Source organism: Acomys russatus, chromosome 24 (genome assembly GCF_903995435.1).
Source record: "Acomys russatus chromosome 24, mAcoRus1.1, whole genome shotgun sequence".
Taxonomy (NCBI): Eukaryota; Metazoa; Chordata; class Mammalia; order Rodentia; family Muridae; genus Acomys; species Acomys russatus.
Window position 1 is genome coordinate 51,549,885 of NC_067160.1, and position 16,428 is coordinate 51,566,312.

General features: G+C 52.7%; 1 protein-coding gene across 2 annotated transcripts in view; it reads right to left on the reverse strand.

Annotated features, from left to right (window-relative positions):
• Positions 1 to 3,198: 3,198 nt before the first annotated feature.
• Abl1 (ABL proto-oncogene 1, non-receptor tyrosine kinase) overlaps positions 3,199 to 16,428 on the reverse strand; it is a 104,512-nt gene continuing 91,282 nt past the window's right edge. For both annotated transcript variants that reach the window (XM_051166963.1, XM_051166964.1), the window contains exons 5-11: positions 15,334 to 15,418; positions 14,960 to 15,137; positions 13,089 to 13,273; positions 10,261 to 10,413; positions 8,517 to 8,606; positions 7,854 to 8,018; positions 3,199 to 5,123 (exon numbers count right to left, since the gene is read on the reverse strand). In XM_051166963.1, the coding sequence (XP_051022920.1) occupies positions 3,424 to 5,123; positions 7,854 to 8,018; positions 8,517 to 8,606; positions 10,261 to 10,413; positions 13,089 to 13,273; positions 14,960 to 15,137; positions 15,334 to 15,418 (2,556 nt within the window). In that variant the 3' untranslated portion in view covers positions 3,199 to 3,423. The remainder of the gene's footprint in view (positions 5,124 to 7,853; positions 8,019 to 8,516; positions 8,607 to 10,260; positions 10,414 to 13,088; positions 13,274 to 14,959; positions 15,138 to 15,333; positions 15,419 to 16,428) is intronic.

Sequence of the window (16,428 nt, forward strand, 5' to 3'; positions counted from 1 at the left end):
TGTGTTGGGCTCTCTGGAACTCCCTCTGTAGACCAGACTGGCCTTGAACTCACAGAGATCCCCTTGCCTCTGCCTCCCAAGTGCTGGGATTAAGGGTATGTGCCACCACTGCCCGGCAAGAACCTGTCTCAAAAAATACACTGGTGTCAAAAACAACAACAACAACAACAACAACAACAACACACACACACACACACACACACACACACACACACACACGGGAGAGAACTCTCGGTATGGGAGGGTACTGGGTTAAATCTGGGCCCCTGTGTAGCCAGCCCAGCCAGTTTACCATAATAGAACCTGGAGGGTGCCCCCAATGGGCAGGATGTGGCCATCCACATTGTCTACATGAGCTGGTAGGTGCATGCTGTGTGGCCTTGGCTAAGCTGCTTCACCTCTCTGAGCCTCAGCTTACGCCTCAGAGGACAGCGCCAGGCCTCAGAAGGATGGCATCTGCAATCCAAGCTCAGGTGGGGAACTGACTCTGCAGTAGAGACGCTTCCAGAATATTCCAAGTGCAGGGGCACCCAGCAGCCAGCACCACCCAGCCTCCTCCCTTGTCCTAATGCAGCAGCTGAGGTACTGAGCCTGAGGTATGCAGTCTGTCTTTCTGCAGCTTGCAGCCCCAACACAAAGCAGCACAGTCTACTAACACTCACACTTGAGGGCTGAACTGCTATCATTTCAGCTTTCCTCGTGTAGACACACGTATGCATGCATAGATGCACCATAGTGCACATGTGGAGGTCAGAGGACAACTGGCAGAGACTGAACTCGAGTCATCCATCTGATCTTGGTAGCAGGGTTTGCCTGCTGAGCCGTCTCACTGGCTCCTCAGGATGGGTGTGTGCAGAGGTGAGCTTCTCTGGGCAAACTCACTGCTATTAGATTCAAGGGTAGGTCTATGATCTAAAAGCCTGCCTTTTTTGTTGTTTTTTGAGACAGGGTTTCTTGGTTAGCCCTGGCTGTCCTGGAACTTGTTCTGTAGGCCAGGCTGGCCTTGAACTCAAACCTACCTGCCTCTGCCTCCCGAGTGCTGAGATTAAAAGTGTGCATCACCACTGCCTGGCAAGAAAGCCAGTCTTAGAAATGAGAAACTAAGTTTCAGATGACACATCAGCACCTTATTTGGGAGACAGGAAGTATTTTATGGCCCAGGTGAGGGGGTTTCACCACGTCTCATCTCTGCAGCCCTAGGAAACACTGAGGAAATAGACAAACAGTGCCTGCCTAAGGGCGTTGGGAAGACCCCTAGGGCCCACTTCACACAGCCAGCAGAGGTGGCCTTGAAGCCACCTTTCCTTTCAACATGACACTGTTAGCTTCAGAAAGCCTGCAGGAGGGATAGTGTCTAGATTAGGTTGGGCCAGCAGGCAACTCTAAACCATTTGCTGAAAATTGAGGCGATGTCACGGGGCATGGCGGTGCACACTTTTAATCCCAGCATTCGGGAGGCAGAGGCAGGTGGATCACTGCGAGTTTGAGGCCAGCCTGGTCCACAAAGCTAGTGCAGGACAACCAAGGCTATACAGAGAAACTGTCTTGAAAAACAAAAACCACCCCCAAAAAACGAAATATGATGCAATGTCAGGGGAGGTGGAGATTTCTGTGTGTGTAGTTGGCAGGGGCAGCAGGGCACCACAGCCCTGTCATCCTTGCTGTGGGCTCCAGCAGAGGCTACACTGACTAGAACACCGCCCCCCTCAGAAGCCACGCGGGTGAAGGTGCATGGGGTGGCTGAAGCCTGGGCTGGAAGTAGGCTCAGATGTAGAGGCAGGCCAGGGAGGGGTCCACTCTGCCAGCAAGACTCTCGGGAGCTCAGTCTCTCCAACTCCAGGCCTGACACAGGACATGATCATCTGCTGTGAGGTTGACAAGAGCTGGGCAGCTGGCAACTCTGTGCTAAGGAGACGCATGCTGTGACCCCTTAGGACACGAGGGGTAGCAGGGATGAATCACAGACCAAGCAATCTGTCAATAGTTCTGTAAACACTTATTTATTTAAAAAATACTACAGAGAGATTTGGATTCAAAAAACACAGTCATATACAGAAACAAAATGTACTGGACTGAGAAAAAAGGGGATGCCATTGGTGTGCCAGAGAGGGCACAGTGGTGAACTATTTACATGTCACTTATAAGAGAGCAAGTCTATAAAAAAAAGAGTGTAATACCAAAGTGTAATGCAAAATACGGTGGCACACCATGTCGGCAACGACAGACTGGTACCTTGTGAACATGGTGTCAGGGCATGGCGGTGTCCGGCTTTTCAAGGCCGCTGGCAGTGTGGCACGACCCCCCTTGGGCTGCAGAACAGCCGCAGGAGGTAAGGAGGTGATGTGATGTGCTGTGAGGACCACGGAAGAACAATCCAGAGGAAATCATCTCTACTGGAAAAATCCAAACTGAGTCTGGGTGATTCGTGTGGGCCGGGGCCGGCGCAGCACAGCAGCAGGGGAAAAGCAGGGAGTGAGGGGTGTCGATCCTGGCCCAGTATGAGGTCCAGGCACATGCCCTGCTCTTCAGCTGGCTGCCCTGGGGCAGGCAAGGACTTGCCCACACCTGTCTGCACTCAGCTCTGGCCCTGGCTAAGTCTGCACAGTATACCACCCCACTGCAGCAGTTCTGAGAAGCAGCCAGGGCTTGGGAGAGCCCCGTGCAGCTGGCCCTTCCTGCTTGCTTGTACCTAGTGGCTGCCCCTTTCTGTGCAGAGCTTTGAACTGCTTAAAACATCTCAAGTCCAGACTCTTGTCACCAAGACAAGGAACAGAGAGGATGGGCCTGACCTCAGAAGCAAAAGAGAAGACTTGGAAATCCAGATTTTTGGAGCCCCTGGAGCCTGAGCTTGGACTGGCTAACCAGCGGCTGCCACCCATGAAACTCAAGCTTGCTATCCAGGATCTGCAGGGGACCTCAGTGAGGACATAGGAAACAGGTGATAGACTACACTGCCCCAGCTCCACTGTCTCCAGGACCTACCCACCTGGGCCCTCAACTTCCTTCACATGAGAGAACAGTGTGCACAGCCTCTCTGGGACAGTTCTTAAGCATTGAAGGTTCAGGGATGGCAAGCACAGGGGCTCCTGTGCCTTGGTGACAAGAAGGCGCATCAGAGGAGGACATTCTCCTGAGAGGACATAGGAAGGACAGTCCTTCTGGGCACTCCAGCTGGTGCTGAGGCACTGGGTAAGGCCCATACAGAGGCAGTGAGGAGAGGCGGCTTGGGCACCTGGGCTGGGCCGGAGGTGCAGGACAGCTGGTGCACAGCACAGGTGGAAGGGCTGACTCCTTTAGGCCCTGGCTCTGCCTGATGCTAAAGCTCCTGGGTCAAGATGCCAGCTCCCTGTCCTCTGTCCCCATCCTTGTAGGCACAAAAACCCTTGGACGGCAGCATCTCCCGCTGACATGCACTGGCTGCTGCTACCTCCGCACAATGTCGCTGATCTCCTTCACAGAGCTAAGCAGCTTGCTGAAGTCCTGTGTGGCAGCCGGCCCACTGGAGGCTGTTGCAGGGCAGATCTGCAGCTCTCGGAGGTTGCTCTCCAGCTTGTTGATGGCCTCACGGAAGGCAAACTTGTTCCTCATCTGCTGGATGGAGTCCACGTAGCTCACGCAGAACGTGTACAGGTTCTTGCCAGCCTCCAGCACAGCACTGTGGCTGGCCATCTGCTCTGAGTTCCGGGAGATGGCCAGGCACAGGGCCTCAGTACTGTCCAGAACCACACCCTTGGTGACGGTGCCACTGGCGATGCGCTCCGGCGGCTGGCGGGTCTTTCGAAGAGACACACGGGTTGAAATGAGCGGGATGAAGGCGGCAGAAGATGGCTGCTGGTCCCCAGCCAGGGCTAAAGGTGCTGGTGCTGTGGCGGGTGTGGAGACGGGGCTGCTGGGGGTCCCCGGAGGCTTAGCAGCCGCCTGAGGCTTTGGCACTGATGGTGGCGCAGGCTTTCTTAGTCCTTCTCCAGGCTGGCCGGCCTTGGTGGGGTCGCTGTTGACAGCATCCCCAGCCAGACTTGGGCATTTTGTCTTCGTGGCCCCGCCTGCCTCCCCAGCCACTTCCTGGCTGGGGCTCTGTGCAGGCTTTCCTGCTTTCCCTGTGGAGGCAGGCGGGGGTGGAGGGGCAGGCTTGAGCTTGGACAGGCGCCCCTTGTCTCTCCCGGGGGACTCTGAGCTGTGCTTGTGCCTCCTTACTCGGGTCTCCTCAGAGGAGGCCTTGTTAAAGCCTACTCTGCTGCTGGCGGGTGTCGGCTCGGCAGTGATAGGAGTCCCTGTCCCAGAGGCATTGCCCTTGGTGGCCTCTTCCTTGTGAGAGAGGCCAGAGGAAGGAGAGGCAGTGACCTGCCTACGGAGGAGTTTGGGAGTCAAGCTGGGAGGGCTGGAGCCTGGGCTGGATTCCATGTCTTTGAAGACTTCATCAGCAGCCTCCTCTGTCTTCTTCACCACCCGGGGAGGGGGAGTCACTGTGCCCCTGGCCACCTGCTCAGACCTGGTCTCACTGGCACGTTTCCGAGGCAGAGCTGGCTTTTCGCTTTTGTGCCCTCCAAAGGTGGACGAATCAAACTGCTTGCCGGCAGATGGCAGGTCCCTAGGCAACGTGACCGATCGCCACTCTGTATCCTTAGCCCCATGAGGCATGCAGGAGGCTGAGCAAGAGCGCAGGAAGCGCTTGCTGGAGCTGATGCCACTTTCCTCTTCGGCGGCGGCCAGGCGGCTGCTGGTCAGTGTGCTGGACTTTTTCCACAGGTGGGGAGAACGGAAGCCCGAGCTGCCTGGCTCCCGGAAGGCTCCATTGGGGACACCAGCCCCATTGCTGGCCTTTGGGGACTTTGTGGGCTCTGCTGCATCTGATGGGGTGAGAGCTGGTGGCCCATTGCTAATTTCCCGGCCATCGTCCTCACTAGGCCCTCTGCGTTCTGGCTGGCCATCCATCTCTCGGAAGGAGCTGCTGCGCTTTGGGGGCGTGGGTGCCATTTTCTTCTTCTTCTTAATCAAGGCACTGAACAAGTTGGTCTTTTTGTCTTTGGGGAGAAGGCGCTCGTCTTCATTTAGGCTGCCGTCTGGGGGCCCACGCTCTTTCCGAGGAAGCAGAGGTGACACAGCAGGCTCACTGTCCAGCGCATCTGAAATAGAAGGAGGGTGAGCAACAGCTGCCAGGAAGCCCTGCACTCGGGGGCTGTGGGAGGTCCCCCCCGCCCCGAGCTTCTGCACCCTCAGAGGGCGGAAGACAAAGGTGGGCATTCAGCACAGCTCAGCCTCGTCAGTGTCACGCCTGAACCCTGTCACCGTCGGCAGAGCACAAGGCTCTGAACACAGAGGGGCAAGGTTGGACTGGCCCTGCCTTCCTCATACGGAAACCTGTTGTAGTTGTGGAGTCCCTCCAGGGTCACATTGTGATCAGCAGAAATGACACTGCCAAAGGTCAGACCTGCTGGAGTTCCTGAGGTGTAACCTGGAGGAAGACGTCAGTTGTCCCATGGGGTATGACAATCAGCTGCCTTGACAAGCACGGAAAGATGACCTTTACAAAATTTCAACTGGGTATTTTTAAAATATGAGCAACATGGCTGGGTGGTGGCACATGCCTTTAATCCCAGCACTTGGGAGGCAGAAGCAGCTGAATCTGAGTTCGAGGCCAGACTGGTCTACAGAGTAAGTTCCAGGACAGCCAGGGCTACACAGAGAAACCCTGTCTCAAAAAACAAAAGAGGCTGGGTATGGTGGCGAATGCCTTTAATCCTAGCTCTTGGGAGGCAGAGGCAGGGGGAATCACCATGAGTTTGAGGCCAGCCTGGTCTACAAAGTGAGTCCAGGACAGCCAGGACGACACAGAGAAATCCTGGCTCCAAAAAACAAAAACAAAAAACAATATAAAACAAAACAAAGAGTGACAGTTCACTAAAACGCCTTTGTGTTGTCTGGCCCTGCTGCCAGCTGTACAGAGGTGGAGGGTCATCTGACCTAAGACTGGCAGAAGTGCACATCAGAGCGACAGTCCTGCCAAAGAGGGCAGAGAGTGATTCTACCGGGTCAGAGTTACAACTAGAGTGCGCCAGGGACACTCCTGACTCACCAGGAGATGACCTATCAAAAGCCTCACAGTGATCCTGGTGAGAAGAAACCTAACCCCACCCCCTCACCCCGCCCCTTTGATAATCATAGGGCACGCTTCCTGACAGCCTTTCTTCCCCACCCCAGATGACGTGAGTGGACAACAAGAGACAAAGGGACAGCTTATGTGTCACAGCCTCCACCAGGGTGAGGAAAATGATCTGGTGGTTCTACAATTTGGACCTGCTTGTCTAAAGCGGGGTGTCTCTGCTGCCCACTGCTGTGTACACAGGCCAGCTGGCCCTTACAGTCCTGAGGAGTGCCCTGCCTCTGAGGAGCGCTGGAGTTACAGATGTGGGCCAGCATATGTGGACTCCCAGCAGCTTCTCAGCAAGTGCCTCTTGCAGAGCCACATTCAGCCCGTGTGCAAGCCTTCCAAACATGCACCTTAGGCACCTGTGTGTGCTGGCCAGTTTTATGTCAACATGACACAGGCTACAGTCATTGGAGAGGAGGGAACCCCAACTGAGAAAATACTGCCAGAAGATCAGGCTGTTGGCAAGCCTGCAGGGCATTTTCTTAACTAGTGATTGACGGGGAAGGCCCAGCCCACTGCGGGTGGTACCATCCCTGGGCTGCTGGTCCTGGGTTCTTTCTATAAGAAAGCAGGCTGAGCAAGCCAGTAAGAGCACTTCTCCATGGCCTCTGCATCAGTGCCTGCCTCCAGGTTCCTGCCCTGCTTGAGTTCCTGTCCTGACTTTTTTGAGGAGGATCTGTGCTATGGAAGCATAAGCTAAGTAAACACTTTCTTTAGTCGTGGTGTTTCACTGGAGCAATAGCGACTGTCTAAGACAGTCCTTAAAGCACTTTTATGTGCCATGTGGGTTCGGCCATTCCATTCTCATTAGTTTAAGTATAGGTTTAGAAACACAACTGTTTAAAAAAACAGAACTGTGCAGGCAGTGGTGGTGCACTCTTTTAATCCCAGCACTTGGGAGGCAGAGGCAGGCAGATCTCTGAAGTTAAGGCCAGCCTGGTCTACAAAGCAAGTCCAGGACAGCCAAGGCTACACAGAGAAACCTGTCTTGAAAAACCAAAAAAGCAAAACCAAACCAAACTAACCTCCAAAAAACAAACAAATCAGAACTATGGGTTCTGCTGAGTAAACACCCTTATGAATCCCAATCAGAATCAAGCTTTGTCCTGCCTGGCCCCATTCAACCAGACCTATAGCCCATCAGCCCATGACGGGAGCCCAGGGAGTATTGGTGAGTTCAGGTGTCATTTCCCAAAACTGACTTCAGTGGGTGTGCAGAGTGCCAGATGCTGCTCTCCTGGGACTTACTCAGTGAACAGCTGGCACGCAGGAAGCTCCGACACATGGCTGTGAATACTATCCCTGTGGATCTCTAGGCAACTCCTGACAGCCCACTGCCCTAGCTGAGGCTGGGGAACAGTGCTAAAAGACACCCTTCCCAGGAACCAGGGGCCCAGCTCTGTCCCAGGGAGCTCCACAGAGGCTGGGTTCCAGGCTGCTCTGTTCGGCTCGATGTCGTTCACAGCCACGCCTGCCCTGAAAGACACCCACAGTGCTGTGATGAGCACATGGGAAGGTGGGTGTGCTTTCTTGGCAGGTGTCCCAAATCTTGGTCTGTCTAAGCAACTGCTGAAAGGCTTGCTGTGGAGAATGGCAGGCCCCTGGCCTGGGCCACTATAGAAGGACTGACGCCCTTCTCTGCCATTTCCACCGACAGCTTCCCATTCGCCTCCCAGGCCTGCTCGGTGAGAAGGCATGGACGTACCGCTTTCTCCCAGGCCCTTCATGTGGAGCAGCTCGGGCGTGTCAGGGGCATCTTTCTGCTCAGCTGCTCTCCTGCACGTCCTGGTCTTGGTGGGCAGCTCTGGGGCCTGAAGCATGCTGCCAGCAGCTCCTCTCATGCCCCGTTTCCCCAGCTCCTTCTCCACCTCTAAGGATCACACACAACAACCCAGCAGTCATCAGCAAAGGCACCATCTTGAAAGGGATTTTTTAAACAAATTTATACATATTTTTAAATTGTTATTTCTGTGTAAGTATATGGTGTTTTGCCTGCATTAATGTCTATGCACCACATGGGTGCAGAGGCCAGAAGAGGGTGCTGGATCCTCTGTGACTAGAGTTGTGAGCCACCGCCATTTGGGTACTGGGGACTGAGCCCAGGTCCTCTTAGCCTCTGTGCTCTCTCTCCAGCTCCTGCGAGTCTCTTCTATACAATCAGAGATAAGGAACACAGATGCTGAAGAAACAGCACTTAGCATTTTCTAGAACTGTGTGTGAGTATGAAAGACATAGAGCCACCACCAAAGCCTCTGTGTGGAGCTCTGGTCTCACACTTGGCTTGGGCACCTCCACCAGGACCGAAGTGAAGCCTTGTCTAGCCACAACCTAATCTTTCAGCCACTGCAGCCCCCGGAAGGTATGTTACCATCTGAGATACTGGACTCCTGGAACATGGTTTCAAAGGCCTGGTGGATCTCAGCAAACGAGGGCCGGTCCGAGGGATTCCACTGCCAACCTGACGGACAGAGAAGACGCATGTCAGAGCAGTAGGGAAGCACTGCTAACCAACCAGGACCAGCCATCCCAAGGACAGTCCTGGACATTGCAGAGGCATCCCAAGCCTGCCAGCAGCTACTGTGTCCTATTACAGAGGTTAAGACTTTGAGAAGACATTATATACAGGCAGAAACAGGATCACAAAACCCCACAGACACACCGACAGCAAAGCCACATCTATAGTCGTTTCTCCAAAGCCCACTGATAGGCACTAGCCTGTCCTGGCCACCCTGACTTACAGTCTAATATCCTCAGCAGCACCGATATGCTTAGGGTTAGGGGCTGGAGATGTGGTTCAGCAGTCAAGAGGTCTGGCTATTCTTTCATGGGACCCAGGTTCAGTTCCCAGCACTCATGTGGTGACTCACAACCACCCATAACACCAGTTCCTGGGGACCTGATGCCCTCTTCTGGCCTCCAGGATCACTAGACATACACATGGTGTACACACATACACATAAGCAAAAGAACCATACACATAAAATACACACTTAAAAAAGATTAAAACAATCAATTCTTCCCACGTCAGTGAAGACACAGTCACGCCTCGTGCTTGTCTGCTTTGCTCTCCCACACTTCTGCTGGGAGGATGAACTAGTACAGCCTTCTCTTAGATGGTAATTTTATCAACAGCATAAACACTGTGAAGCAACAGTGCAGCTTTTAGAAACATCAGTGTTAAGTGCAAAGACACAAGGATAAGTGTGCTTATCTCTGCCTTGTTTATAATAGCAAACACAGGGCCATCAAGATGGCGCTTGCTGCCAAGACTGATGCCAAGTTTACTTCTTGGGATCCACATAGTAGAAAAAAAACCAATTTCTGCAAGCTGTATGCTGTTGAGCGCACACCCCCATAAACAAACAAATTAGTTAATGTAGTAATACATAACATGTAACTAAAGCAAACAAGTGTGTAAAACAACTGAGAGCTCATCACAAAAGGACAAATGAGTGGGTCTTTTAAACCATTAGCTGAAATGCTAGACAGCGGAATAACTGAAGGTAGGGTACGGGCTGAAGAAAAGAAACCTAGATATATGGTCAGGAGCAGTGCCGCGGACACAATAAGAAGAAAACAGTGAGGGACCGGGCATACAAACACAGATGATAGACCATGTGCAGACACACCACACGGAGATGCACGCATACGCTCACATAATGTAACTACCACTAGCATCAATCACCCAGAGCATTTTATAGCCAGGTGCTTGGAAGCAGGACCCAGGAACCTGTATCTATTGACAAGAACCTTTGTTTGGTATTCATCTAACCCTTTTCATGCTTAAAAAAAAAAAAAATTGAAACACCCTGGGCATGGTGGCTCACGCCTGTAATCATAGAGCTTGTGGGGTTCAAGCAGGAGAGTTGCTATGGAGCCAGGGCTACAGAGTGAACCCTGATCCACAATAACAGCAAGCCAAAAACATCCCTCCCAAAGGCTCATGTGTACTGTATCTGTAAACAAATGCACTGAAAGGCGCCCAGAAGCCAGACTCCGTGAGTGGCTCAGGAACAGGGGGACAGGGTGTCAAGGGCCCACTGGAATGGAATGGCCCACTGCAGTTTCCTCAGTGCCCATGTGTGCTGTCTGCCCGGGCTGGGGAAGCTCACATGCGCGCATGAGTTCGTAGACCTTCTCTGGGCAGCCTTCTGGGCGCTCCATGCGGTAGTCTTTTTCCAGCAGCTCGTAAACCTGAGACAGGTCAATCCCCGGGTAAGGTGACATGCCATAGGTAGCAATTTCCCAGAGCAGCACTCCAAACGCTAAAAGAGAGAAGGGAGGGAAGACATCGGGCTGTGTGAGGTACTGGCTGGTGAAGTGGTTTGTGGATAAAGCATTTGGTGTACAAGCCTAACGACCTTCCAATCGGGAACCCCGCGTAAAGGTGGAAGGAGAGCAGAGCAACACACACACACACACACACACACACACACACACACACACACACACACACACACACACACAGAGTGTCTGGAACCCCGCGTAAAGGTGGAAGGAGAGCAGAGCAACACACACACACACACACACACACACACACACACACAGAGTGTCTGGAACCCCGCGTAAAGGTGGAAGGAGAGCAGAGCAACACACACACATACACACACACACTGCAGAGACATTCTCCACACTGCAGCAGAGACCTACAGGGCAGCCCCAGCAGTAAAGCTTACCAGGCTCTCCATGAGAACAGCCCAGGAAAGGTAGGACAGAGCAAAACTGTTCACTCCTGCTGCACTACAGCATGTGAAAGGAGAGAAGGGAGAGGCGAGCCTCCCGCAGTACAGGGTCTCTCAGGTAAGTGGCACCATGTTGTGCTGGTAGCTCTGTGACTACATGGCCACATGCCTGTCAGGCCATGGGTTGCTTCTAGTGGGTGAGACTGTCTCCAAGGTCCCTCCCTGCTCTCCATGGTTTGTAGAAAGCCTGTGGACTCTGAAAGTCTTGGCCTCATTCCTCACTAACAGAACCGGGAGGCCTTACAGAAACAGGTGATTCAGCTCCTGGGGAAGAAGCCAGGGCCTCGTCATCCCCACAGCACAGGCTTTGTGGAAGACCACAAGGGAACTGTCAAGAGGACAAGGGAGGAGCTGGCCAAGGATGAGACACTCGCTATGAAGGAGAAGAAGCACAGTATACTCAAACATGGGTGTGTCAACAAAGAGCTCACACCAGACTAGCAACTCCAACTGCCATCACTACAGGGCACTCGGGAAGGTGGGAGCCAGGAGAGGCAGCTCGCTTACACCCACCACTCCTGCACTAACTCTACCACTGGGCAACCAGGCACACGACAGGCATTTTCTTCTATACTCTGCGGCTCACTGGATATGGAACAATGGAGTTGAGGGACGATCACATGACGGCTCCTAGTGAACCACTGGGCATCGTTTCCCACTGGAGCAGCGGCTCTCAGCTTCCCTAACGCTGCGACGCTTTACTACAGTTCTCGTGCTGTGGTGACCCCAACTGTAAGATCATTTTCATTGCTACTCATAACTGTAAATTTTGCTACAGTTATGAATTGTAATGTAAACATTTTTGGAGAGGGAAGGTTGCTAAAGGGGTCATAGCCCACAGGTTGAGAACCACTGCACTGGAGGGAGAAAAAAATCAAGCATTATGGATCAATCGACCTAAAAGCATCCGCCTCCTCTAATGTCCTTAATGAAAGGAAAGTTAGTCCAAATGTCAGCAGCTGCTCAGATCTGGTGCTGCTGCATTCCTAAGAACATTGAAGCCAGTGAGAGAAGGGAGAGGCGAGCCTCCCGCGGTACAGGCACAGAACACAGCACAGGGACGATGAGCAAAGTCTAGACTCTGGAGAATCTAAAGGAAAGGTGACAGAGCGTATCAATAAAGGAACAGCAGGGGCGTACAGTCAGCAATGGACGGCGCAGGCTAGAGACACACTGGACACACTGATGCAGTGAGGGGCCGCATCTGGCTCCCCGGTGAAGCAAATACTGACGTGTATATGTGCAAAATAGTACCTCTGGGGTTTGCTTTACAATAACAAGAGGCAAGGGGGCAGGTGGGGCACAAAGGCTCACTACTCAACTCCACCTTCTTTGGCACCTCCGGCATGAAAAGTTATTCAAGCCAGACACTGTGATGCACAGCTTTAACCCCAGCACTTGGGAGGCAGAGGCAGGTGGATCTGAGTTCAAGGCCAGCCTGCTCTACAGAGTGAGTTCCAGGGCAGTTGGAGCTAAGTACAGAGATCCTACCTCAGTTGTTTTTGTTTTTCGTTTTTTCGAGACAGGCTTTCTCTGTGTAGCCTTGGCTGTCCTGGACTCGCTTTGTAGACCAGGCTGGCCTTACACTCACAGCAATCCACCTGCCTCTGCCTCCCGAGTGCTGAGATTAAAGGTGTGTGCCACCACACCCAGCAACAAAAAGTTATTTTAAAAATAAAATAAATGAGCTGGAGAGACGGCTCAGAGGTCAGAGTACTGTTTGCTCTTCCAGAGGTCCTGAGTTCAATTTCCAGCACCCACATGGTGACTCACAACCATCTAGAATGAGATCTGATGCCGTCTTCTGGCCTGTAGGCGTACATGCAGGCAAAACACTGTATACTTAATAAATAAATCTTTAAACAAATAAATAAACAGCAGGTGACACTTCCACAGGAAGTGCCCTGTTTACAGCCCACACGAAAATGCCCAGGTTTCCTGTGGAGAGTGGTTCTGGGAGCCAGAGGCTGCCACACTGTTGGCTCTCAGCAGCAAACGTGGGGTTAGGACATGAAGGCTATTCTGGATCACGATGGAAGTCACTTTTGCTTTATTTTTTAAAGAAAACAAGAAACAGGATTTAAAAATAAGCCAGAAACAAACCAGAAAGAGGGTGTAGTTATGGAGAAAAGTCGGAAGCAGAGAAGCAGAGGGGAACCATGCCTGCTGGTGAGGACTGCCCAGGACCGGGCCCTTACCCCAGACGTCCGACTTGATGGAGAACTTGTTGTAGGCCAGGCTCTCGGGCGCAGTCCACTTGATGGGGAATTTGGCTCCAGCATGGGCTGTGTAGGTATCCCCTGTCATCAACCTGCTCAGGCCAAAATCAGCCACCTTCACCAGGTGGTTTTCCCCTACCAGGCAGTTCCGGGCAGCAAGGTCTCTGAGAAAGGAAAAGGGTCATCTGTGGGCGCTCCTGGCTGACTCCCCAGCTTTGCAGCTCCCCTAGTGTTGACAGGTGTGACACCGACATGAGGAAAATCAAGTATGGTCCCCAGAAGCTTTCTGATGCCCTCAGCAAATACCAGTCGGGCTGCCACAGCAACACCACAAGCAGACAGGGTGGCAATGGGGGCAGACCCCGCCCTGTGAGCTGGAACATGTTAATTACCTTGGAAGTCGGCTACCTCACCCATAAAATGAAGGCAGTAACAGGGCCTGCCTTGGGTAGCGGTATCTGATAATGGATAGTAGGCAAAGCACTTCCTCTGATGCCTGGAGAGTAACAAGGGTTACCTGTATGCTCCTGCTGCCCCAGGCCAGGTCCAGGGAATGCTTAGCCAAATGCTCACTGCAGGAGACTGACACGAGGGAGTCTCTCCCTGTCCTAGCCACACTCAGCAGGAAGAATGAAACTGAGTCTGGGCACTCTTTACGCACATATGCTCTCTACTTTCCTCCTGCTTCCTGGTGCCTGCCCAAATGTGTTAGAAACTCTCCGCACCATGCACTTCCTCTCTCCTCCTGAGTGTCAAGGGAGGAAGAGTTCTACTCTTTGGTGCATGGATGCTAACCATGAAATCACAAGGCGACTGGGAACTGAGGAATGAGAGGCTGAGGTAGCTCAGGGCAATGGCTGCACGATGGAGTTTGATCATCAGCAATGAGAGAGAAATTAAACACAAGAGTTGTGCCTAATAGGATTTTTGGTAAGGCATTTTAAGTGTGTGAATGGAGGGGAACAGAGCTGGCCATGCAAGGCAAGCCAGAAGTCAGGAAATCTCAATTTGCAGCATCAGAGGCTTCACTTTGCTGAGCGACAGGAGCATTTGGATTGGGCTCTCATGAAGCAGAAAAAAATCTGTCTTCCGAGGGGCTGCCAGCATTTCACACACACTACTTATTCCTGGCTATGAAATCTCATGTCGAGGCTTCACACTTGAGTTAATTGGGTAGGAAAGGTCACCACAGTGGCGTGGAGAACATCTTGCATGCCGGAGCCAGGCCAAGCCCATCAGGCTGCCTCCTGCACAGGTTGTCACTCTGCTAGGAAGCCACTTGCACCATTAAAGCATGCAAACCGAGGTAATTGTGGCACACTTGAAGGTCAAAACACTCTGGGTTTTAAAAACAGCAAAGATGCCTAATTCCGGTTCATGTGTATACAATTAATTCTACAGTCATGGAAACATCCCTAGACCTAGTGACAGCAGGTGGACAATTAAACAGGAAGAGAAGGAGGAAAAGCCGCACACTGAAACCAAGCCTCGGCCCAGCTTTGCCCAGTGTGCTAGGCAGAGGTCTTCACTGACTGACTGCCAGTCTTGGGAATACACCGTTTCAGAGGGAGACGAGATTATCACGAAGAAGGTCTTTTACGAATTTCGTTTAATATGCCACTAAATCCAAAATGGCTCAGAAATGAAATACTTCTTTCCTGGGGATTAGCTGCTCCACTGGCCCAGGCCTTGGGTCTGAAGCACTTAGTCCCGCCTGCCACAAGCAGCACTTACGTCAGGCATTTACGTCTGCTTTCATTTCATGGGCTAGTGAGCGCCAGCACCGGGGCTGGTTAGCTGACCCTCAGAGCCCAGCTGCTGTGCTGAGGTGGGGAGGCTGGTGAGGCTACCTGTGGATGAAGTTCTTCTTCTCCAGGTACTCCATAGCCGAGGAGATCTGCGTGGCCATGTAGAGCAGCGCCACGGCGCTCACCTCTTGCCGGTTACACTCTCTCAGGTAGTCCAGCAGGTTCCCATAGGTCATGAACTCAGTGATGATGTAGAACGGGGGCTCCCGGGTACACACCCCTGACAAGAGGACACGGAGGCTTTAGCATGTGGCTCTGCTCCCAGGGGAAGGAACCCTAGGACAGAGCTGTCTCCTGACGTCCCCCACTCCCACACCCCTAGACACACAGTTCTCTTTCATCAGGAAGTGATGCTCCCTCAGAGCACAGGCGGTGGACCAGCATCCCCACATACAGCAGCCTGTGGCCCCTCTTACCTAGCAGCTGCACCAGGTTAGGATGCTTGATCTCCTTCATCACTGCAGCCTCCTTCAGGAACTCCTCCACCTCCATGGTGTCCTCCTGCAGAATGGCAGTTCAGATGCGTGAGATCTGTTTAGCAAGGAGCCGGCTAACAGAAAAGACACGACTTCAAGGCCTAATGCAAAGAGCAGTGGCAACTCCACCCAGCCTAGGCCACTGCTTCCAATGAACACTGGTCACTCTGCCCTTGACAGGCTCGAAGAGTCTTATCCTGGTGATGTGAGGACCCCTGTGGGGCAAGTGCTCACCCAGGGCATTATACATTGAATGTGAAAGGTCGCCCACAGGCTCATGTCTTGAACAGCTGTGCCTCAGCTGATAGAGCAATCGTGAGAGGCTGTGGAACCTTCAGGAGGTAGGACTTGTCTGGGAGGAGTTCTCATAACAGGCAGGTCTTTAAAGGTTAGACCTAGTCTTTGGTTCTAGACCAGCTCTCTTCTTCCTGAGTATGATCATGGGAATGGCTCTGCCATACACTCCTGCCACCATGGACCATGCCATTCCTCCATGCCACACACTCCTGCCACTATGGACCATGCCACTCTACCATGCCACACACTCCTGCCACCATGGACCATGCCACTCCACCATGCCACGCACTCCTGCCACCATGGACCAAGGCCGTGCCTTCCACACAGTGATGGTCTGAAACCCTTTGTCACCATGAGTCAAATTGGATCTTTTCTCCCTTAAGTTGTGTCTGTCAGGTTTCGTGGCCCAACGAGTCAAAGGGGCCATATGTCAGTGCCGCCTGGTACTGCTGCCAGGGTCTTCTGTGGGGTCCCGGAGAGATGGGAAAATATTACAACACTGTTTCCACTAGTACTACCTGCTTCCCAACCTAACACCCTTAATATTAAAGACTCTGAAATGAAGCTGGCCTGAGAGAGCCCATTTCCAGAGTGCCTCACACTGGAGAAGTAGCAGACAGACCCTGAGCTGCTTAGGTATGCAGCGTCATGAGCGCCTAATGAAGCAATCACCATTGACGAGGGGGTCAATCACCCCAACTGTAAAACAGTTTTACCGGCAGCTCTCTTGACAACAGC